The following is a 24,433-nucleotide window of genomic DNA, read 5'->3' on the forward strand; positions in this document are numbered from 1 at the left end:
TCGTTTTAAAAAAAAAATTATTAAAATATAATAGTTAAAATATAAAAATTAAATTAAAAAGAAAATATAATTTAAGTTTTATTTATTATATTTTATAAATTTATTTAAATATAACGAACTCGATAAGTATATTAATAATAAATTTAAAAAAGGTTATATTAAATTATTATCTTTTTTAATAAAAATACTAATCTTTTTTATATTTAAAAAAAGTAAAAAAAAGCTTAGATTTATAATTAATTATAAAACACTTAATAAAATTATTAAAAAAAATTATTATTTATTATTTTTTATTATAAAATTTAAAGAAATGTTATATAGAGCTTAATAATTTATCATAATAAATTTTAAAAAAGTATTTAATTAAATTAAAATTAAAAAAAAATAAATAAAAAATAAAATTTCGAACTTATAAAAGATTTTATAAGTATTTAGTTATATTTTTTAAACTTATTAATATACCTATTATATTTTAAATAATAATTAATTACGTATTTAAAAAGTATATTAATATTTTTATAATCGTTTATTTTAATAATATCCTTATCTTTTTTTTAATTTTAAAATATATAAAAAATACGTTTATATAATATTTTAAAAATTTTAAAATATAAAACTCTTTATTAAGCTTAATAAATACGAATTTTATATATAAAAAATAGATTTCTTTAGTTATATAATTATATTAAAATAAATCTATATATAAATATTTAAAATAATAATAATTAAAAACTAGCTTATCTTTATTAATATTAAAAACGTATAGTTATTTTTAAAATTTATTAATTTTTATTAACGATTCTTTAAGAACTATATTAATATTATTAAACCTTTTAATAATTTAATTAAAAAAAATACTATTTTTATTTAAAATAAAAAATATAAAAAAGTTTTTAATAAAGTTAAAGACTTAATTATTTTAGAATTAATTATTATAATTCCGGACTTTTAAATATTATTTAAAATCGAGACTAACGCTTCGGACTTTATTATAAAAACTGTTTTAAAATAATAAAATTAATAAAAGAAATTTTATTTTTATATATTTTATTTTAAAGCCTTTTATAAAATAAAACTAAATTAATAAATCTATAATAAAAAATTAATAATTATAATTAAAATTTTTAAAAAATAAAAACTATAATTTTTAAAAATTAAATATAAATTATTATTTATATAAATTATAAAAACCTTACGAACTTTATAATAAATAAAAATTTAAATAAATAATAAATTAAATAAAACGAATTTTTATTTAAATTTAATTTCCGAATCGTTTATTAAAAAGGTTTAAATAATAATAAAATAAATATTTTTAATAAACAATTTAATTATAAAATAATAGTTTTTAAAAAAATATAAGTAATTTTTAAATATAACGATAATAGTAATTTTATATTTATTATAAAACTTTTTATAATAATTAAAAAAGTTAAAATTAACCTGTTTAAAAAGATAATTTTTAAGTTTATTATAAAAGTTTATAATATTTAAATATACGGTTATTAAGGTATTATAAAAATATAAAAACGAATTCGATAATATTATAATAAATCTATTATAAAAATAAAAATTACCGAAGTTATTAAAAACTACGATATTTATATAAAAAAAAAATAGCCTTTATAAACTTTATAAAAAGCTATGACTATTACTAATATTATTAAAAGTATAATACTTAATTTCTTAAGACTTTATTATTAAATTATTAAAGTCTAAAAAACTATTTATAAATATATAATACGATAATATTTTAATTATTATTAACCGATTTACTAAGTTTATTTATTTTATATTATATAAAAAAGCGAGTAATATTAAAGAATTAATATATATTTTCTTTAAAATAATTATTATTAACTATAGTTTATTTAAAGGAATAGTTTTTAATAAAGATAAGTTATTTACCGCTAAATTTTAAAAATTATTAATTTCATAACTCGATATAAATTATAAATTATCGACTTTTTTTTATTTATAAATTAATAAATAAATAAAAAAAATTAATTAGATTTTTAAAATATACCTCTACTATTATATAAATTACGACTAAAATAATTAGGTATTATTATTATTAATATTTTAATTTATATATAATAACGTAATTAGCGAAAATATAAAAAAATCCTTTTTTTATTTTAATTATAGATTTTAATTAATTATATATAAAGAAGTATATAAAGGACTATAGGCTATAAAAGCCGTAGTAAACGTAAATAAATTTAAGAAAATTTAAAAGAAAGCCTTTTTAAACCTTAAGTTTATATAATAATATATAAAAAAATATAACGTATATGCATAGCGAGTCGCCTATTATAACAAGTCGCCTATTTTCCTTTTTTTTTATACTTTTTATCTTAATAACTTTTTTTTTTTATATACGATTATAAATTCTTTTTTAAATAAAAGTCGTATTATTTTTATATTTTAAGTTATTAAAAAAAACTTAAATTTATTTATACAAAAAGTAGCTTTTATTTATAATATCTTAAAAATAATACTTTATAACCGATACGTTAACTTATTACTTTAATATAAAATTTATATAAATTTAAAAAAATGACTTTTTTAAAAGAAACCGTAATTAAAGATTTTTATTATAATTTAATAACGTACGAAATATAGCTAATTACCTTTTTATTAAATACGATACGACGCATATCGGACCATAATAAATAAAAAACTTTATACGACGTTAATTATAATTAAAAACGCGTTTTCGATATAGAATTAATTATTAAAAAGTATTAACTAAGGATTTTATAATTATTTAAACTTAATTTACCTTCGTACGAAATACGATTATAAAGTACGGAATATATAATTATAATATTTATAATTTTAATAAGACGGGCTTTTTAATAAGAATATTTTTATATATAAAAGTTATTATAACTTTTAATTATTATAAAAAGTTTCGTACGAAATAGCTTAATAATTAAGAATAGGTTTCTATTATTTAAAGTATATATATAGATAACTAGGCGTTACCTCTATATATTATTATAAAAAGTAAATATTTTTTTTTTTCGTAATATATTAATAATTAATCCCCCCCCGAATAGCGTATTTATTTTAATAAAAATAAATAGATTATAAATAAAATCGGTTTAAATTAACTAAAGTATTTTAAAAAATATATAAAGTTTTATATAAAAAGTATTAAATAGCTTTTAATCCTTAATAATTATAATAATTATAAATTAATTAAATTTAATAATTATTATAAAGAGCGTAATATTATTATTTTTTATATACCTCCTTATTTATTATATAAACTTTAACTTTTTAATATTAATTATTTTAGCCCGTTAAAGGTTTTATATAATAAAAAAATTAAAAAGATAATATAAATATAAATTACGTATATTACTAAGGACGACTTTTTTTTTATTTTTAAAATAATTTTTTTTATTTTAATAAATAAAAAAAACGTACGAGCTGGTTTTAAATAAGCTAAAATTATATTTTTTAATTTAAAAATAGTTATTTCCTATTTAAATTTTAAATTAAAAACGCTAATATTATTTAATTTACGTTTAAATAGTTAAAGCTCTTAGGATTTAAAAATATTAATTATAATATATAACGTCGTATAAAGCTTTATTTTATTTAAGAAACGGATTTATAGTTATTAATATAGCTTATTAATATATTTATACGAAGTTATTAACTTATAAATTAAAAATATTAATAAGTTAATATATAAACTAGCTTTTATTAAAGTTAAGTACCGTGGGCTTTATATAATAAATAAGATATTAAATAAATATTAAAAAGCTAAAAAAATATAACTATGTTTTAAAAGTTTATTTAATATTATTAAGGCCGAGGTAATTTAAATAAAGAAAGGGGTTATTAATATTAAAAGCGAAAATATATATTAAAAAGATATTTATATAAAAAAAGTTAAATTACGCGGGCGGTAATATAATAATTATAAAAAAACTAAATATAATATATAAATATATTAAGTAGTTTAAAAGACTTTTAAAAAAGAGGTTAGTAAATAGTTCTAATTAATTTCATACGATATAACTTAATTAATTTATATAAATAGCAGGAGGGTATTTAAAAATAGGCGACTCGTTATAATAAGCGACTCGCTATGCATATACGTTACCGATAGATTAAAAATTAATAAATTAATTTTTAAAAAAAAAATAGCGTATACCTTTTTCGCTATAATATTAAAACGAAGCGACTAAGTAATAAATTAAATTATAAAAAACTTAAACCCTTTAAAATTATTAAAAAAGTTTTATTAATTAATTTAAATTAAAACTTTTAAATATAATATAATACTATTTAATGTTTTATATTTTACTCCTTGAGTTAATATTTAAAAGTTTATATATAAAAAATTATATTATTATCGAATTTAATAAACCGGAGTACGAGGTTAAATAAATTATTAATTACCGAATTTAAAAAAAATAATAAGAATATCTTATTAAATAAAAAAACTATGGATATAAAAATAATATATAAAAACTTATTATAAATTTTTAAAACTCTTAGTAATTTTTTAAAAATTATTAAAAAACGGAATTAGTAATTTTAAAGATGTGAACTCGTTATTAAGTTTAAAAAAGGACTAATTTATATTATTAAAAACCTATATAAATTATAATTCCTTAACTATTTTATATTTATATATATTTAATATAGATTTTAAAATAGCGGATTTATCTATTTCTTATATCCTTTAAAAAAAAGTCTTAATTTAATAATCCTATATTAACTTTTAAATCTTTTAAATATAAAATAAACGATTAATAATAGTCGTTATTAATAATTAAAAACGGGCTAACTCTTTATAAAGTTTTAAAAGTTCTTTACCCGCTTTCTTTTTTTTTTATCCTATTTCTTTTATTAAATATTAAGTTTTTAAATTATAATTATTAACGATTATAAATATAATAAAAAATAAAAAGTTAATTTATAAATTAATATTATTAATATTTTATTATAAAGCTTCTTCGCTTTTATATAAATCCGATAATAAAAAGACCTTTTATTAAATAAATACGTAACTTTAATACGAAAATAATAAATATAAAATATAATGATATTAACCGGACGAGCTTTAATAAATTTTAAAAATATTAAACATTTACGATTCTTTATTTTTATTTTTTAAATTTTATTTTAATGCTTAATTTTTTTATACGATTTAATATAATATTAATATTATAAAAAATAATAAATTAATAACTTAATAAGCCCTAACCTAAGCTATAAATATTTATTTATAAGTTTACGAGACTAGACTTTTAAAAAAAAGATTTAATATTACAATTTAATATATATAATAAATTAAAAACTTACTCCGCTATTTTACAGCGGCTACCTCGCTATATATATAATTAAATAATAAAAATATATATATTACCTTAACGAATCAAAAGAATTATAAAAAAGTTACGTAATAATAAAAAGGATTAATAAATAATAAATAGTCCTTAAATATAAATTAATAAAATAAAAATCGGTTTATTTTTAAAAAACCGATTTTATAATATCGGTCTTAAATATAAAGGAATTATTTAACAATATACGGGATTTATATATAATATAAACTTAAGCTAAGCTTACGTCTATAACTTTTATAATTTTTTTAATAATTAATTTCGTATTAAATCTCACGATCACTTTTAGCTATTTTTATTAAAAACTTATTTAATAAAATTATAATTAATTATCAAAGCCTTATTTATTTTATAATTTATAAATAATAGCTTTACTAAAGCTATTTTTATAACGATTATTATTTATAAATATCGCAGCCCCGACTTTTATTAATATAAACTTCACTACGACTAGCTAGCCGTAATAAGTATAACGATATATATAAAAGGATAGGTCGTTAAAAAATAACGAGGGAAAAAAAAACGCGGATAATATTAGGCCGACGGAGTCTTAATTAGGGTAGCGGGATTACGTAAAAAAGAGCGGTAATTATAAGTAATTATTATATATACGAAAAAGAGTATAGTTTTAAGCTTTTTAACCTTTATTGTAGTTATTTATTACTTTTACTATTTTGTATTATAACTTATACGTAAGAATAATAGTTAACCGACCTACTTAGGAGTCGGGCGGTTAAAATAAGATATTTATATTACAGGATCACGGGAGATAATAGGGACTTAATTAGGAATAAAAGAACTATAGTATAGGTTACGTAATAATAAAATAAAACTAAATAAATAGTTTAGACTACTAAGCGCTTAGTAAGAACTACTAAACGCTTATTAATAATTACTAAGCGCTTACTAATACCTAATTAGTAATTAATAATAAGATAAGGAAACTATTTAGGACTTATATATAATATAACCTAAGCCTAGCTTATAGTTAGACTTCTAGAGCTCTTTAATAATTAAGTTTATATTAATTTTTAAATACTTTTAGCTTATCCTTATTACGAATACTTATTAAATTTAAGACTAATCATCTTAGCCTTTAACTACCGATTTACAATATAGCTTACGACTTAGTATTACGTCCCGATATTACCCTCTTAAACGTCAATCCTTAACTTTTATTAACAGACCCTACTGTCGGATAGCTGACCGTAACATTTTAATATATTTAGCCTGTTATAGGCTGGCAGTTCTAGTAGTAAAAGACTGCTAGTGTTGCGAGCCCCACTCGGCGGCACCTACTGCCGGGCCGGCTGGGTAAAAGTTAGCGCCGCAGGGCGCTATCTTATACCTAAATAGCCACCCAGAACACCACATCTATCCTTTAGAATATATAACGATCTTTTACCGTATTTTAGTAGTACTACTGCTACGAGGTATATTCCCTACGCATATAAAGTGATTCCGACAGTCACATCTTAACCTTTAACTTCAAACCGGAGGCGTAGAGTCTCGCCCCAATCAACGCCGCCGTGCTCAACAACAGCGACGCGCCGGCCCAAGTCTGTGCGGCCCAATAACGACCACCGGTCCGCGCGATAAGCACGCCGGCCACTGATGGGCCGGTGAGGGGACCCAAGCTCATAAGAGTCATGATCATGCCGACGCGGGTGCCAATCTTGTCCAGGTCCTTGGTCAGTGACGGCACCGTGCCGGCGAACAAGCCCATGGCAGCGGCGGAAGCGAGGCCGTAGAAGACGGCGAAGGCGTACAGTCCGGCAACGGTGCCTACGGCGGCCCAACAGAACATGAGAAGGCCGCAGAGCCCGACCCATGGGATCAGGCAGTTCAACGGCCCGACGAAGCGGTCCGCCAGGTAACCACACGGCGCTCGGATTGGCAGCCCGCAGGCGTTGATGACGATGATCAAGTTAACGGCGTCAGACTGCGATAGGCCCAGATCTTCGACGGCATAGACTTGGATCTGGCAAGGCGTTAGCTCCACTGTTCCGCCTGGACGACAGGAGGGGAGGGACAAAGTTACATAGAAAAAGGCGAAATAGAGGGTCCAGTATAGAAGAAAGATGCCGAAGGTGAAAAGCATGTAGGACGGTTCCCGGAATGCGGCCCATTCCACCAAGGGGCCCGATTTACGCGCAGGGATCCGGGTGCGGATCAGGGCCACGATAACAATCGACATGACGAGTACGATGAAGGCCATGGAGCGCACAGCCCACGGGAAGCCTAAAGGGGGGTGGTCGGGTTAGAGCTGCTCCTCCCGGGCGCGGCCTAGTCGAGCTCGTAACATACCGATTTTGGGGGTCAGGTGCTGGATCACGGCAGGAAATATCATGCCTCCGGTGCTCGTCCCGGTGGCGGCGGCAGTGACGGCGAAGACGCGGCGCCGCACGAAGTAGGTCGAAATGAGAGTCACGCTAGGCAGCCACATCAGGCCCTGGCCAATCCCAATACAGAGACCCTGGGCAAGGAAGATCTGCCAGTACTGGGTCGCCAGGCTGGTCATGAAGGTGCCGAGGACGAGAAGCGCAGCGCCCAGGGCGATGACGGGCCGGGCGAGGCCGGCGTCGGTGGCGCGCCCGGACAGCGTGGAGACGAAGAGCAGGCAGAAGACCTGGAAGCCGCCGATCCAGGAGATGTCCGAGGGCGACGCCTGAAGCGTCGTCTCGTAGTAGCTCTGGAACACCCCAAAACTCGAGGCGTAGCCCCAGGTCAGGGCGACGACGAGGTGGCCCGACACGACTTGGGCCCAGGCGTGAAAACCGCCATCCGGGGGGGGATCGGTGGGCTCCTGGGTTGTTATGGGATGGCCGGCGACGTGGTCCTTCTCGCGGTGTGCGAGTTGGCGCTCGGCTGCGCCGCTCACTTGGAGGGATCCGGGCATGGCGCTGAAGACGGTGCTACAGGCTGGCGACGAGGCTCGGTGATAGGTTAAGAAGGCCGTTGGTCGAGCTGGAGGTCTAGGGAAACGGTGGCCATGGTCTTATTATACGCATCGTCGGCAGTGAAGATAACGACCTCCGTCGGCGGTTAGATCCCGGCAAGGCCATAGCTATTAGGACACCAAAAGCGGGCCGCACTGGGCAGTCAAGCACCGAAGCCGTACAGACTACTACCTAGGTATTATGTGGTACTCTGTACGCCCTTCGGAAGACACGCTGACCAGGTCACCATGCCAAAATCACTATAGTCATGCATCCCTTTGGGGAGACAAGGATATAGACGGTGGTACGGATAGAGACCATGTAAATAACCGCATGAGGCCTGCATAGCTCAGCTGGGGCGTAATGAACTATGTATGTATGTGTTGGTCTCACAAGGGTGAGTAGCATAATTACGTCAGGTAGGGGTCAAATTGATGATATTCAGAGGGATAGATTATCCAATACTGGCACGGGCGCGCAGGTTGGCCAGATGAGTGGAGTGGAGGGGTATCCACACCGCCCAGAATTCTGCCGCGCTGCGCGTTATACAAACTGTTGGGGCCCGGGCGCCACCAGGTGCCCAGGGGTGCCCACGGCTGTCTTGCCAGCCGGCCCCAGGGGTCTTCCAGTCTCCTCCAGCCCACTTAGCCTAACCTAGTTCTTGCATCCATCATCATCACTGCTACCGATTGATCAGCCTGTTCACACCAACAGCATGTATCCGTATCCGTATTCCGCACTCATCATGCTGCTAAGTGACCATACACTGATTGCCGATCATTAGTTCTCATAAGTAAGCCCCGCGTGCTGCCGCAAAATCCCATAGATGCCTACGTAGTCGCCCTTTTCGTGCTTCAGCCTTTCCACCGCCGTCAGATGGCCGTCGACCACCTCGAGTGCGGGAAGCCGGGCGCCGCAAGTCGAGGCAAGGTCCAGTGCGTGGCGGATATCCTTGCGGGCGAGGGATGCAGTGAAGGCCGGCTGCGGCACAGGTCAGCGCGCGGCCCGCAAAGCCGTTTTTGTCGGCGAAAGAGAGGACCGAGGGAGAAGAGAAAGAGAGAGAGAGAGAGAGACATCTTGTTCAAGAACAAATAAAGAGGAAAGGCCGATAGTAGATTGTTTTCATATGGATACTGTATCGCTGATGCTGCTGCTTCGTCGTCATGTCGTTGTCCATATTCCGCAATGGCCATGTTTAAATACTCGCCTGCCATCACTTATTTTGCTCGGATAGGATGCGCCCAGCGAATATTGACGACGACCATACATCAACAGTCCATGCATAGTGACCCTGGAATGTTTCAGTCAATGCGGCGAGGACAGGTACCATATCAAAAAACAAAGTGCATTTGGACCGCACGGGCAAAACGCTGCTTACACTAGGCACATAAATAATACCCACCTAGGTAGCTCTTCTCCTCGATTACGGAGTACAACGGTACAAATCCAGAACGTCATCTTAAGCAGTGCTGTGATCGCCAGCATGGCGCAGTGGCGTGCGTCTGGCAACTCCTCTCCATCGCAGAGGGGGGGCTGGTTTGATTCCAGCTGCGAGCAAAAAAGCGCTTGGGTCGCGCTTGGCTTGTAATTGTGGGCGATGGACTTTCTGCAGGGACCAAAAGTGGAAGGCGGGAGCCGGAAACGAACGTATCGTCCCGTCAGTGGGGTGGCCCGTCCCTCTCTTGATATGTCGTCGTCAACTGGGTTAATCACGCCGGTCATTTAAATAAACAACGTAGCACGAGATGATTCGCATGCCATGGCTAGCTTGTGCAGTCGATACAATGATAAGAATGGACTTGTTCCGTGAACACAGCCTAGCCGAGGCGCTAGATGCCTCGTCACCGGCAGACGTTGTCCAATCGCAGGTATGTCAATGATCAACTCTGGCGCCAGCCATGCCGGTTTCCTCTTTGCACACCCTCATTGAGAAGCATCGGCGACGATAGAGATTGTTATCCTCATTCCGGAGTTTTCTGTCTCGCGGGTCTGCCGAGAACATATCCATATTGCTCTCCAGCTCGAAAGCCAAGTCCCGAGCCTCCCATATGACTGGATCGGGACCATCAGTCCAGGACACGACAGAGCCGTTCGTTGGCGCGGGGGGGCCGGTTGGGATTGTCGGAACTTGGGTTGGACATGATGGCCAGTCGCGTCTTACGAAGGAGTCGCAGGACCCATTGCTCTTCCTCAAGGATCGTGCCCCTACGCCGAAGCGACTGCAGAACCTCCTGCGCGTGGTGGATGGCGTGTTGAATGCCCCACGTCAGCCAGCCTCCTTCTACCGAAACCTCTGGTCAACACACAGCCACTGCATTTTCAGCGACGCCGACCCGGCTCAGACGCGCATCGCCCGCCTCCTGACGGGCATCAAGCATATTGACCAGGAAAGCCAGCGCTTCGAGAGCGCCGGCCGGATCTCCTTGGTTTTCCTGGCGCACGACATCGAGGTTGTCAAAGATCAGGACTTGATTATGGCGCCCGGGCAGACCCGGCAGAACGTCGCGGTGCTCTCCATAGCGCAGCAGCTACGTGTGGACTGCAACGAGATTAAGAATAAATGGAGACGCGGCCGGAACTACATAAAACTGCTTGAGAGGTGTGGGCCTGCTTCTTTGCTTGAGCTGGGCACCGGAGTGAATTGGTAGTATGTGATCCGCCTCTGGTGACCTATCATGTTCTGACGGGCTAACGGCAATAGCTGGGAGAAGGCTCTCACAAAAGAAGATGTGGATATCTTCATAGAGTTCTTCGAGGCCAAGTACCTTGCCTTTCTTCGTCCATCTACAAAACATGATTGGCTGACCACTGACAACTCCAGACTACCCCATCTCTCTTCGCGTGTCAAAGAGCTGAACGAGGCTGCGGGCAACATGTTCGTTGATGGCATGCTCGCATATGGATGGACGCTAGAAAGCCTATTTGGGACAAACTCGCGCCTGTGTCAGGCGCTGGCATTGCACTGCCCAGGGCTCTTCCGGACACCGCCGAGGCCATTCCAGGATCCTAGGACGTGGGAATCGCTCAAGACCACGGATGGGTCAAGGGGCTTAGTTTTAGACGTCACGACCAGCAAAGAACATGCTCGGCCCAATGAATTCACGGACCTGGCCGAGCATCCCATCGAACAGCTGTCGAGGTTCTATATCAATGCCAACCCAAAACAGTGCGCCTCTTGGGCGTATTCTGAACACACTGATCTCATGGAGTATTTCCCACAGCTGGAACCTCGAGCAAATTCATACCTACCCTCTAACGTGGGATGATGGAAAGCTTGTTCTGGTTTTCCAAGGCTGCATAGAATTGTATATATATAAAGAAAAGAAAAGGAATGGAAAGGAAACGCGTCTATTGATTGGTTTACAATACGACTACGCACTCAAAGCACTCCAGTCCAGCCGCACTCGATGGGATAATACCAGATGGTCTAGGTCCTTCCCCTCCCCACAAGGAGCACGTCAGCAGAGCTTCAGCATTGTTGAAGCGCTATTGGTGGTCTTCAAAGCCGCCATGAACCAGGAGATGGTCCAGTGTAACCCGTGGTAGGACGTAACGCCGTGTTGTTCCACCATAACCTATCTACAATAATATCCAGGGACCAGTTTTGTGCTGATTGGCTCTACTCCCCACGGGATCTCTAGGGTCTTCTCGCACTCGAAGGGATAGCACTGGCTGACTAACCAGATTCAACGACATCGGTTATGGTCAACCACATAAAAGGGCCGAACAAGTACATTCAGCTTTCTCCCCATTTCTACAGTACACAACATCTTTACCAAGTCAGAATGACCCTTCTAGCTTTACACTCTCCCGATGGTTCGCAGTCGACCATACTTTCAAATATACCAGAGCTTCCAGGAGAATATCCGTGGTCGAGTGCCGATCATCCCATATACTACCCACAAGAGGATGGATGTCTCTCGGGTTCATCGCACAAAGACTGGAACTCTATTCCCCGGGCAATCGCATACCGCCCAGCGTCTAGGGATATCGACGACCGCAATCGTAACTCAGCCGCTGCTGATGAAGCCAAACTTGAGGAAGGATCTATGTATGTTCTCTACAGAACAGACTTTTGTCTGTGTAAATCAAGACGGATGATGGTACTGAACGCTCCGTGCCCAAAGGTCTCCGGATCAAGTTTACCGCTGCCTCCGTGACGAGCTCGACCAGGACCACAGCCCGCACTTCAACCTTGCCACCTTCAACTCCACCTACATGGAACCCATTGTGGCCCGTCTGATGACGGAGAACCTAGCCAAAAACCTCGTGGACCCCCGGGCCTATCCGGCCGTCGCGCGGATTGAGCAGCGCTGTCTTCACATCCTCGCCGACCTATACCACATGCCTCGGCACGCGGCCGCCGAGGTGGTGGGCGTGAGTACGGTGGGCAGCTCAGAGGCCATCATGCTGGCCGTTCTGGCCCTGCGGGAGCGATGGGCACGAAATTCAACGGCGTGGCCGGGCGATGACAAGATGGGGAAGGTGCGGCCCAACATCATCATCACCTCAGCTGCCCATGTCTGTTGGGCGAAAGCCGGGCAGTATTTCGGCTTGGATGTCATCTCGGTACTGTGCTCCGACGGCAGGTTCGTGCTGGATCCGGCAAGGGCGGTCGACCTCGTCGATGAGGGCACCATCGGTATATGCTGTATCTTGCAAGTCGCGATTCCTTATCTGCGGTGCCTCCCTGAAACCTGCTAATAATAAGGGCTAGAGGCACGACGTATACTGGCGAATACGAGGACGTTGCTGAACTCAATCGTCTCCTTATTGAACGCGGCCTTGACGTTCCGATCCATGTCGACGCCGCCAGCGGGGGCTTTGTGGCCCCTTTTCTGGAGCCTGAGTTGGAGACTTCCGGCTGCAACAGATAAAACCATTTGAGCCTTTCCAAGCCAGGGTTGTTTCTGCAAGGCGGCTGACAGAACACGCTTCAGGTGGTGTCCATCAACGTATCCGGCCACAAGTACGGCCTGGTCTACCCGGGCGTGGGATGGGCGCTGGGGCGTTCGGCCGCCCATCTCCCCCGCGACCTCGTGTTTCAGCTCTCCTACCTAGGCCGGACGCAGGAGTCGTACACGCTGAACTTCTCGCGCGGCTCGTCGCACGTCCTCGCGCAGTACTGTGAGCCCACGCCGTTCTCTCCCGTCCGAGACGTGCCGCTCCCCCTTCCCCTCGGCTGACTTGCGCATCTAGACCAGTTTGTCCGCCTGGGCCGCGCTGGCTACCGCCGAGTCCTCGAGGGCATCGGCCGCGTGGCCACCCGGCTCGCGGCTCACCTGCGCGCGCTCGGGCTCCTCGTCCTGAGCCGGGCGCCAGGGTGTGGCGGCGTGCCCATCGTGGCCTTCCGGCTAGATCAGACGTGGGCGCCTCGCTTCGACTCGTACGCGCTCTCGGCGGAGCTGGAAAAACGAGGCTGGCTGGTGCCGGCTTACGCCATGGCCGACGGCGCCCAGGACATCACGCTCCTGAGGGTCGTATGCAGGGTCGACTTCACGCCGCAGCTATGCGACCGGTTCGCGGACGAGCTGCGTGCCGCCCTGAGGCACCTCCTTGCGGTGTTGCCCGGACGCCATACGATCGACGGTGATTGTGTGGAGCCAAGGAGCTGACGAGGTCAGAATATGAGCAAAGAACGAGTGCTATTTTTGGCTGCTGTACTGTACCGTTCACAGTACAAAGGGTGACCCTCAAAGTATATTTCACAGGCCACAGCGAGACCTCTCGTTGGGGGCCACGTGTTGCTTATGGTTGGTTTTGGCATGTTGGCAGCCAGCCACCATGCCATGCCGTCCATGCAGATGCGCTGGATCAGGCTGGCGGCCAGTTTTTGCCAGCTTCCTATTCCCAACCGATTGACCCCATCATGCAACCATAAACAGTACAAGAAAGCTAAAGCTCCTAAGTGCAATTGAAACCCAGTCGATGGCTATTCCAATCCTTTGCGGACAACACCCTTCGTTCTCTGGCAGGTCTTGACCTTCTATCATACACCTCGCCTTACACAATGCACGCAAAGTGATCATTCACCACTGGAAAATTACTGAGGATCCATAAAGAAGCGACCCGGCTCGCGCCAGCTCCGACACACAATCGTTCCAGTCGGAAGCATGCATTGTACGGTCTGTATGGACGTCAAAAAGTACTTCCTCGAACGTTGGCCATTCCCAAACGGGAGAGCCCGACTGAATTTCGCTGCCGAGACCTCGCCAGACCGCATTACTATCGCGACAAAGGAGCAAATCGCCAATGGAGTAATATCATAACTACAGGCAATACAAGGAAGTAACTCAGACACCCCCTTCACGAGCCACCCAGCGATGACACTTCCATAAAACTATCACTTTTCTTAAACTCTTATAACAATTTAAAGACCTTAGCTATGGCCGCTCAACTTCATAGGGTTGAGGTATGCCACCATCTCCAACAGACGACGAGGGTCGTGAAATACGGAATAAAGTTCGTACGTACCGAACCGGTCAGCCTATTTTGATACCAGCACACCCGGATAGCTAATCGACGCACACCACCACCACCACCACATACCGCCCCCGCCACTACCCCCTGCATGCCCTGCCACGTCTTTTTTTCCAGTTCCTGTTTTCAAAAAGCTGAATCAGTGTTCACATCTCGTGAGGGTGTAGCCTCCACTTCCACTCTGCCGTTGGCGCAAGCGGAAATGTTAGTCCGCCCAGTGCAATTTCCAGAAGCTACCCACTGCAATGTGCAAGACGTAACTCGGTGTATAGTTCTTAAGCCCGACCTGGTTTTGCAGGTCGTAGTGTGCGCACTGCCCAGCTAGGCTACGCGAGCATATTCGCAGGCCAGCAATTCAGTCGCATCACCAGGCGGGACGAACTCATCAACACACGGTGGCGATGGGGGAGAAGACGCGGCGTAAGCATCCATGGACAGGTCTCTGCGGTTGCTGCTGGGGCGCTGCAGCTGGAACAGGCTGCTGCCAGCAAAGCGACCAGAGACTGATTGGGCTGTGACACGGGCGGCATTCGATTCAGTGAAGCAAAAATTACAGCACATTAGCATTCCTCTAATTGGTACCAGCGGGGTCTGGTGGTAGCCATCCTTAGTGGTAACAGCGCTGAGGTACACTGTGGCTTAGAAAGACATAGGGCCTTAAGGTTATTGGCAATAGGCTATCTCCTCTCTGTGGCCTGTATTTGAATAAATGCGAAGTTACTAGCCTACGGTCTTAAGCACCGTGTCAGAACCATATATGCCGGTACAAAGCCTCTCCACAATGAGGGGTACCTCTCTTTTGGGCGTATGGCCTAGTGGCAGGTTCGGCCTGATACACCGACTACCTTGCCGGGAATAGCACCTCAGCACCCTAAGGCCCGGAAACCGTCTGGTTACTAGCACAGGGTCTCAGGAGCCAGCCAGATTACTAGTAGGAGGATGTCGCCTTAAGGGGTGCTACCAGTCAAGCGACTAATGACTTGCCATTATGACGGTAAAGACAGAGAACGTATTCCGCGTTATTAGCAGTCGGACCAACACTGATTGCTGTTGCTGTCAGTGTTTGACTCGCACATTGGTGGTGCCAGGTTACTGGCAAGGCCGGTATTTGCAGCGCCAATCTCGAATCCGGCGTTGGGCGGAAAATTATGGGGCTTTAGGCGCCCAGAAGTGGCCGGCAGCCGGGGAAGGGGCCGTAAGCCGGCCGGCGCTTATGGACCGGCACTGCCCGGTCCCATCGGTTATTCGGCGCTTACATCCTCACTGACGTAGCTTGAACTTTTCCGCAAACTAAATTCCAAAATCTAAAAAAACATCTAAACATGATGCTACCCCACGAAGACGCATTGCCTCGTGAGACGAGGTGCTAAAATGGACGCAAGAATCCCCTCCAATCGAAGAAAAAACGAAGAAGGGTCAACCAATCAGAATGCATCAGGACGCCCCCAAACCCTCAAGTAGTATCCCAGCGGTGCCCAGCGAGCGCCTACGTAAAGAGAGCAAGAGAAAAGGGACCTTGTTTTCTCACCGGAAGAAGGCGTTGTTCCAGAAAGCAGATCGGATATTCCAGGATTGCGATGCCAAGGTTTACAAATTTATCGAACGCAAGGGACGTATTTGGATCTATATTAGCCATCCATCTGACGACACATTACCTCGAAGCCAGGCGTCGTTAGTACGTGCCCTACCTCTTTATGGAAGATGCAACTGCTCACATAACAAAGCGCAAACAATACCCTTTGCCTGTGGTATGCACGCCGGGCAAGGATCGCCAGAAGGCGCTGGATGAACTTCTAGATAACTGCGGAGAGGTTGAAAAATAACTTAGTCGCGGGCTATGCAGTAATGGCTGTAGCACGTTCATTAGCAACGGCTGTCTCTAGTACAGTCTAAAGTAGCTAATCAAACAAGAAGGACTGGAAGTGTTTCCTTGCCTCTGAGCCATCCCACTGGACTAAGACTCTCTCTTTGGATTCTTCCATCTTGATATGCACTAGTAGCTCCATTGCAGACTGTTCCTGTGCGCTGAGGAGGTGCACCCTCGTCTTCCACATTTGTTCCGCAGGGACATCCTGGCAACACGCTCCGAAGAACATCCTGTCTAGGAACTTCCAGTAGATAGCATCAAACGCTAGGTTCTTCCTTACTGCGTAATCAAGCCAGAAGCGTCCGGTCTCCCAACTATCTCGCATATACGCTGAGAGGAGGAAGGCTCCTGGTTCCATATCTTTCTCCACCTCCTCCATAGCAGATAACCATACCATCAGGCGGCTTTCATATACAACCGCCCAATCATCAGTACCCCGCTCCCAAGTTTCTGGCGAGTCGAGCAGCAGCCACCACGGCGAGTCCAAAAGGAACTGCGTAGGGCCAATATAAGCAAACTCCCAATCAATAGCACCCAGAATATCATGCTTATCGTTAATGAGAACATTTCCCGGCCGAAAGTCATCACACCAAAGACGGAAGGAGCCCGTTGCATCCGGCATCGTCAACCGCGCACGGGTTTCCTTGCTAATCGCAGACCAATCGTCCTCGACGAATCCAAATTTTGATAGTCGACCTTCTTTAGCTAACCTGCGAAATAGCTGACGTGCAACGTATTTGTTCCTGCAGTCGTCGGCCGAAGATACAATATCGTTGTGTTGGAAGATGAGCGTTGCGAGTTGCATCTCTGCCAGGACTGTGAGCCACTCATCAGAGGTTCCGTAAGTGGTGCCTTTGGGCGGAAATATTGCCTCGGGAATGTTCGAGAGGTGGACCATGTTTCTCATCGTAAGAGTGATCGGTCTCCCTGCCACGCAAAAGAGTCCCGGTCTTGTCTCAGCTAGGGCTCCAATGCGTGGGAACGTAGGCTGTGCGAGCTGCAAAAGGTATCGTGCCATTGGGATGTAGAGCCTTTTGAGTTTGCTGTTCGAGAGATCCAGGTTCAATACAAATGTGTCCTCGAAGGTCTGGCAGGGAGCCTGCATGGCCTGACTCAAGGTTTTTCGAGTTCCGAGGTCTTCGATGATCATGTACGGACCAATACCTGTCGCGGTGCCGTGGTGAAGAATTGTTGGGACTGTGATATCGGTATGAGAGGCGACAAAGCCTGCTGTCGCTACCTCTGCGAGCATCTTCTCTTCAGGGAAAATTGTTTGGCCGGGACAGGGCATTCGTAGAAGAATCTTCGTGGGAGTCCCTTCAAAGTGAAACGGGTACAAGATGTTGAAACCACCAAAGACCAATGGAGTTACGAAGGTGGCAGGCTTTGCCAACACCTCTGTAACCAGCGATTCGATTTTCCGACACTGCGATGAGCGTCGAGCTTTCTTCGTTGCTTCCTCCCATAGTGCATCGCTGCGATCCCATGCGAGATTGTCAGGGTCTTGGCGGGTCTCCATGCCGAACTTCGGGACGTGGTGAACCAACCTCGTCGGTGGAGATGAAAACAAACGGCGAGTGAGAACCAGAGGATTAAGACTGTGTGGATACTCCAGTTCACCGCCCAAAATCGTGCGTGGCAGAATCTAACCAGTGAGTGGGCAGGAAGAACACCAGCCATCAACACCCACACAATCACGCCTCGCGCATTGTCAGCATTCTTATCTTACCAATTCCGAGATGGACTAGCGGTATTGACCACAATTGCATGCTAACGTCAGCATTACAACAAGGGCCTTTTGCCTTCCATGACGCGGGGTGAGCGGGGAAAGCGACCTTATCAGAGGGTCCATGCGTCCATTTCACACCATCACATGTAATCAGTGCCTCATGCTACCCCACTCTTTCATAACACCCGCCTGTATTGTCTCTTGTGCACAACCTTTTCTTCCGGAATAGTCCATCTACAGCTGATAGTCTCAGTAATATCATACGATCCCAGCTGTCTATGTTGGTTGCATGGGATTGTATCGTTTAGGCTGTTGACTAAGACCTTCCTCATTAGCTTAAAGTAGAAGGATACGTGTTCGCGTTCAGAGGTTCAAAAAGTCCTTCCTCTTATCATCCTTTGCCCTAGATTTCAGTAGTTGAATAAAGGCTATAAAGGCGCATCCCAAACGTATGTGATGCTTTTACCTACCTCTCTGCATCGCAATATCAATTAGCTCACACTGAGCTGAACCTAAGGAGCCTTCAACGTTCCAGATTAAACCTGGTAAGTGCTGATTTGGACGTCACATTATACATCCTCGTAATGTTTATGCAGAGATATTCCTTCACTATGTCCGCCAGCCGAAACAGCCGAGATAGCGAGGGAAAATATCAGGATGATTGCGAGGATGCTATGGTAGCTGCAGGCGATAGCAGCCGAGAGAAGCGTGTAAAAGCGAGGGAGGAACGAGAGAAACAGCAGAGGGAAGAAGAAGAAAAGAGAGAGGAGGAAAGGAGAGAGGAGGAAAGGAGGAGAGAGGAGGATAGACAAGTGGAAATCAAGCAGGCTATGTATAATGCAGGTGATTCTAGCCGTGAGAGGCGGAAGAAAAAATGAACAATTAAACCTGTTCTCTTAGCTTCAGCTTTAGACTCAAAAAGCAAAGTCCATCGTTATTTTACGTCTATCAGACAGGTTAAAGAGTAGGTTAGTGCTGAGTGTAGCAATCAACTTCCCGCTCAGATAGAAGCTTCCGGTATTAGTTCAAGTTTTAACATTGCATAATCACTGGCTATTTCTTTAGAAGGAAAGATATTTGTCCAGTCATGTCCTCATCCGCCCCTTACTGGCCACCTTGTTAGGGCTCGCTGGTCTTGCTGGTCTTGCTGGTCTGGCTGGTCTGGCTGGTCTTGCTGGCCCGCTGGTCTTGCTAGCCTGCTGGTCTCGCTGGCTTGCTGGTCTTGTGGGTCTTGCTGGCCTTGCTGGTCTTGCTGGCCCGCTGGTCTTGCTACCCCGCTGGTCTCGCTAGCCTGCTGGTCTCGCTGGTCTCGCCAACAGGGGCATGGAGAAGCCGCGAGCGCCAACAAAGACAGCAAGTGACACACAGCCATGGCCTTCATGCAGAGACCGGTCGTCTGACCATCAGCTAAGGCAGCCAAGGCGTACGAGGAGGAGCATCAGGGAACTATAAGCGCCTGACCTGCATGAAGGTGCGTTTGCAGGGACATGAACCTTTGCCACTCTTATCAGGCAGGATACGACGACTTCGACAGGCTATACTGTATATATTTATAGATTATCCAAGAATAGTAACTTCCGGAGGGTGCCCGGAGACAAGGTGCCCATTGTTGAGACACGGCTCGCTAATTTCACCGCAGCAGATATCGTGGTACTCCGCTGGTCTCATGTCAGATGCCTATAAAAGGCAGCTGCCCTTCCGCTCAAGTCCGCTAACAAATTCCATCAAAGATCTCGAATACCAATCAGATCATACTTCAAACATGTAAGGAGAGACATGATGTCATGCCCATTTATTGGCAATTAACAACATGAACTTGTGTAGGTCCGAACAGAACCCGAACCATTTGCCTTCCTCCGATCTCGCAGATCAGCAGGTGCCGATTGAACCTACGAAAGTTCGGAAAGGAGGATCTCAGAATGCCTTGCAGAAGGGTCGAAAAGTATGTCCAACCGATGGAGGAGGCTGTCCCTGAACTCTGCTAACTGCCTTGTAGATTTGGAAAAGAGCGGGACGGGTCACCAGAGCCATGACGAAAGCGAAATAGGAACACATTGCTCTCCATACACGGCAGCAGGAAGACGCTGAAGTGGACTCAAACATGCCACAAGCAGCCGAGTTTGTCTACGAAGGTATCAACACGGATGACCAAGTTCAATTTGCGTCGAGGAATGATCGCCTGGCTGGCTCATTGGTGGCTCCGTCTCGCAAACGTCGTGCTAGTAGCGCTGTCGATGAGCCAGACGCAAAAAGAGGACGACACTTCGACGCCAATGCCGACTCCAGCGGAGGTCCTCATACGACCTAGTCAGCGGAGGTACGATTAAGAAAGATAAGGAGTCTAAACGACGAGGGGCCTCCCATAAAAGTCATCAGTCAAGCCACGTTACACACAGTAGGCTCGAATGCTGCCCAGGAGCTATATAAAAAGGAGTCTACTTAGGAGTTCACTAATAAGGACCTCGCTAAGCGAACGCGCGATTACTTAGATTCAGGTTTAGATTTTATATAATAACCTAAGCAATTATAAAATACATTAAAGTTTACAAAAGAATTTACAGAACACTTTAAAAAAGCTTACGATTATATTTAAATCTAAAAAGATAACTATATCTATAAACGCTTTTTAATAAAAATACCTACTAAAAGAATTTAAGATCTTTAACGGTATACATAAGAATTTAAAAGCGATTCTAATTTTATATTACGAACGAGCTATAGGATATAAGCATTTTTGTATTAAATATTATATACTATTTTTAGCCTTATAATTCCTAAAATATTATATTTAATTTAAAAGTATATAGTACGTCTAGTATATGCAGAAGATATTGCTATCTAAGCAGTAGTTTCTAGCTAACTAAGCGGTATTAAATATCCTACTCTTTAATCATTTTAACTTTATAATTAGCTAAATAGGCAATTAATATCAGTTAAACTCGCTAACGTACCTTTGCCTACGACGGTTCATTATACGTAAACACTAAAGTTATCAAATATAAAGTTAATCGATTTTACACAACTAAGCCTAATAGTCTAATTAGCCAAATAAAACAAGTAAGCGATCGCCCGGTTAACTAGAAACTATCGCCCGGATAGCAAAGTTTATATAAAAAATAACTCTTTCTATCGTAAATAGTTTAATTAAAATCTAAAGAAACAGAATTTCCTTAAATAATTGTTTAATTAAAGAAAAACGAAAGAGTTAAAAAGAAAGACCCCCCAATATAAATTTTAGTCCGTACGCAATACCCTAATCTCTATCCGTCCTATAATAATATAATATCTAGATCCTTCTTTAAAATCCTACTACTTATTCTAATATTTATATAGCATTATACGTAAACGTTTTATTATCTTTTAAAACTCTATCTCGCTCCTATAACAAACAAATATTAAGTTATAATACCGTCTAGCTATAATTATAAATTAGTAATACGTCTTATAAATTAACTTCAAAGTCATAGGCAGCTCAGCCTCAAGCCTTCTAACGGACTTATTTAAGATAAAGCCATTCGGAACCTAAAAAGTATAATAAGAGCTTAAGTTCTCATAAACTTAATAGGTTAAACGATAAAGATTATAAATTTTAATGTTATTACGATGCCCCTTAGCATATCGTATTATAATATCGAAAATATAAAACTAACCGGATGCCCCACCGAGGTATTTCTCCGACCGAAGGAAATTTCGTATTATATTTAGTTTTATGTTAAAGATTAATTCTCTAAAATAATTAAGTTATAAGATCCTAAATTCTTTACTATTATTAGCACTAAGTAGACTCTCTTGCCCACTATCGATTTCATAAACCTTATTCCGTCAACTAAATACTTAAGTCGATAGCCTAACGGCGTATTTTTACTTAACTAAAACCTAAGCCCCGTTTTATTTTATTTTAAAAAGCGGAAGCTCTTTTCGCGGAGAGCTTTATAATCTCGCTTCTATACAAAAAGCTTACTTCCCTATCGACCCTTAGTAATTTAAAACGATGCCCAAAAGGCTTCTACTTAATTATAAAAAGCCCGATATTTAAACGCAACTATATTAACATAACTAAGGCTTTTCCAAAGAATATAGATATTAAGAACCCTCTTCGCGCGTACTATTATAATAATAATAATATCTTTACTTATAAATAAATAATAAGATAAAACAAAAAATAAATAAATAAGATCCCAAAAAAAATAAGTAATAAAAGTAACTAAAATAAGAATAGATAAAATAAAAAAGAAAATTAAAAATATATTAGTCCTAGGACTTAGGGTTTTATACTACTAAAAGTATTATAAAATTAATTTAACTATTCTAAATACATTTTAAAAACGCCTAATATACCTAAATAAAACTAAAAGCTATTTTAAAGACTAAGCAGCTAACTAAAAATCTTATTTATAACTAAAACCTTAAAAATAATAAAGCCTCGTCTTCGCAAGGCACACAACTTTTATCGCTTCTAAACTTAACAATAAAATAAGATTTATACCGTTTTCTTATCCCATAATATATATAAGATAATAAAGCATATTATATTTATATAAATAGATTTTTTGCCTTAATAGGCTAAGCGTTATATAGGATAAGGCTTTATTATAACCTTTTTATTATTATTAGCTATTTTTACTAGCCCTAGCGTTTTGTTCTTGCTAGCGTTGCTAGCATTACTAGCGTTGCTAATGTTACTAGCGTTACTAGCCTTGCTAGCGTTACTAGCCTTGCTAGCGTTGCTAGCTTTCTTTAATTTCCGACTATCGCCTTATTAGCTCGCTTAGTATAATCTTTAAGCTTTGCCGGTCTTATTGACGTTGCTGGCTAATAACTTTTACGTTTTGCTATTCTTCCTAGCCTATCGCTAACTATTACTGGTCTAACCCGCCTATTCCTTGGCCTTGGCGAATTATAGTCTTACTAGCGTCGTCCGCCCGTTACGGCCCGTTCTACTAACCTTAAGCGCTTAGCCTTCCTTATTTTATTTTAAATAGCATAATAATTTTACGATTCACCTCTCGGTAGATTAGAACTTATAGGTTTTGTTTAAGTTAATATATAAGTTTTTCATAAAAGCGGTGAGTTATTGTTACTGCCCTTTTAAAACGTTTACTAATTTAATTAACTATACTTATTTTTTAACCGTTTATTTTACTTTCGTAAAACGTATTATATACTACTATCTTAACGACTACGTACGTATATAACCCCGATCCGTTAACTATTTATAAAATAGGGTTATAAAAATTATCTTTATACTATTTTTATAAATTAGACTTTAAAAAATAATAAGTTAATAAGTAAAAGTACTCGAAAAAGCTTATATTAAATAAAATAATAAGTCCTACGTAACTTCTTTATAAAATAGTAATATAAAAGCTATTTATATCGCGTACGTTATTAATATTAGGATAAAATATTGCGTTTATAAATATTTTTAAATTTAGCCGCCTTCATATTAATTATATTATACATAATAAGTTTATACAGAGGCCACTTTAAAAAAAAATTTATATTATATTTCGGGATATTTAATTAAAATATATCTTTAAACTTCTAAATAACTATATATACTCCTTTTATATTCATCTCCGCTGAATAGTCCTATAAAAATAATACTCAGAGGTTATAATCTTCTTAAATCTATAACAGGCAGGTCAACTAAATATAAAAATAGTACTCTTAAGAAGTAAGTTTAATATTAAATAAAAGCTAAATCTTAACCCTCTATTACTAAATAATAAAAAGCTAACTAAAAGGAGCCCTCTTTAGCTTAAACAGGGCCCGAATAGTTTATAACGTTTTATACTATATTAATTTTATAATAACTATACTTATTTAAAATAACTATTTTTAATTAATATATAAAATTTTTAATATAATAGAAAATCTCTTAGCTAACTAACTAATCCCTTAAGATTTAATAACTAAATATTCCGGTTATTTAATAACTTATATAAATAATTTAAATTATTATTCCTATTTTTAAAAACGGTAATTTTAAAAATACTTTTAATTTCTTTTTTATTTAATATTTTTAAATAATTCTTTTTTTATA

At 39.4% G+C, this 24,433-nt stretch overlaps 7 protein-coding genes across 7 annotated transcripts; 5 read left to right on the forward strand and 2 right to left on the reverse strand.

Moving 5' to 3' along the window:
- Nucleotides 1-112: 112 nt before the first annotated feature.
- CORC01_00063 (uncharacterized protein) lies at nucleotides 113-328 on the forward strand (the record flags this gene model as incomplete). Its single annotated transcript, XM_022611721.1, has 1 exon — nucleotides 113-328. A coding segment is annotated over one exon (216 nt), but the record flags the coding sequence as incomplete, so codon positions are not given.
- A 1,449-nt stretch (nucleotides 329-1,777) lies between these two features.
- On the forward strand, nucleotides 1,778-1,921 carry CORC01_00064 (uncharacterized protein; the record flags this gene model as incomplete). Its single annotated transcript, XM_022611722.1, has 1 exon — nucleotides 1,778-1,921. A coding segment is annotated over one exon (144 nt), but the record flags the coding sequence as incomplete, so codon positions are not given.
- Nucleotides 1,922-6,840: 4,919 nt separating this feature from the next.
- Nucleotides 6,841-8,271, reverse strand: CORC01_00065 (major facilitator superfamily transporter; the record flags this gene model as incomplete). Its single annotated transcript, XM_022611723.1, has 3 exons — nucleotides 6,841-7,353; nucleotides 7,414-7,613; nucleotides 7,680-8,271. The coding sequence occupies 3 exons, from the start codon at nucleotides 8,269-8,271 to the stop codon at nucleotides 6,841-6,843; spliced, it is 1,305 nt and encodes a 434-aa protein (XP_022481728.1).
- A 2,088-nt stretch (nucleotides 8,272-10,359) lies between these two features.
- On the forward strand, nucleotides 10,360-13,926 carry CORC01_00066 (glutamate decarboxylase; the record flags this gene model as incomplete). The annotated part of the gene is made up of 7 exons (XM_022611724.1): nucleotides 10,360-10,958; nucleotides 11,013-11,072; nucleotides 11,133-11,477; nucleotides 12,439-12,953; nucleotides 13,031-13,137; nucleotides 13,252-13,438; nucleotides 13,511-13,926. 7 exons carry the CDS (start codon nucleotides 10,360-10,362, stop codon nucleotides 13,924-13,926), a joined length of 2,229 nt encoding a protein of 742 aa, XP_022481729.1.
- A 2,294-nt stretch (nucleotides 13,927-16,220) lies between these two features.
- Nucleotides 16,221-16,580, forward strand: CORC01_00067 (uncharacterized protein; the record flags this gene model as incomplete). Its single annotated transcript, XM_022611725.1, has 1 exon — nucleotides 16,221-16,580. The coding sequence occupies one exon, from the start codon at nucleotides 16,221-16,223 to the stop codon at nucleotides 16,578-16,580; it is 360 nt and encodes a 119-aa protein (XP_022481730.1).
- A 109-nt stretch (nucleotides 16,581-16,689) lies between these two features.
- Nucleotides 16,690-18,177, reverse strand: CORC01_00068 (phosphotransferase; the record flags this gene model as incomplete). The annotated part of the gene is made up of 1 exon (XM_022611726.1): nucleotides 16,690-18,177. One exon carries the CDS (start codon nucleotides 18,175-18,177, stop codon nucleotides 16,690-16,692), a length of 1,488 nt encoding a protein of 495 aa, XP_022481731.1.
- Nucleotides 18,178-18,998: 821 nt separating this feature from the next.
- Nucleotides 18,999-19,265, forward strand: CORC01_00069 (uncharacterized protein; the record flags this gene model as incomplete). The annotated part of the gene is made up of 2 exons (XM_022611727.1): nucleotides 18,999-19,157; nucleotides 19,212-19,265. 2 exons carry the CDS (start codon nucleotides 18,999-19,001, stop codon nucleotides 19,263-19,265), a joined length of 213 nt encoding a protein of 70 aa, XP_022481732.1.
- Between the last annotated feature and the right edge of the window lie 5,168 nt (nucleotides 19,266-24,433).

Source organism: Colletotrichum orchidophilum, assembly GCF_001831195.1.
Source record: "Colletotrichum orchidophilum strain IMI 309357 chromosome Unknown Scaffold_1.1, whole genome shotgun sequence".
In the NCBI taxonomy this organism is placed as follows: domain Eukaryota; kingdom Fungi; phylum Ascomycota; class Sordariomycetes; order Glomerellales; family Glomerellaceae; genus Colletotrichum; species Colletotrichum orchidophilum.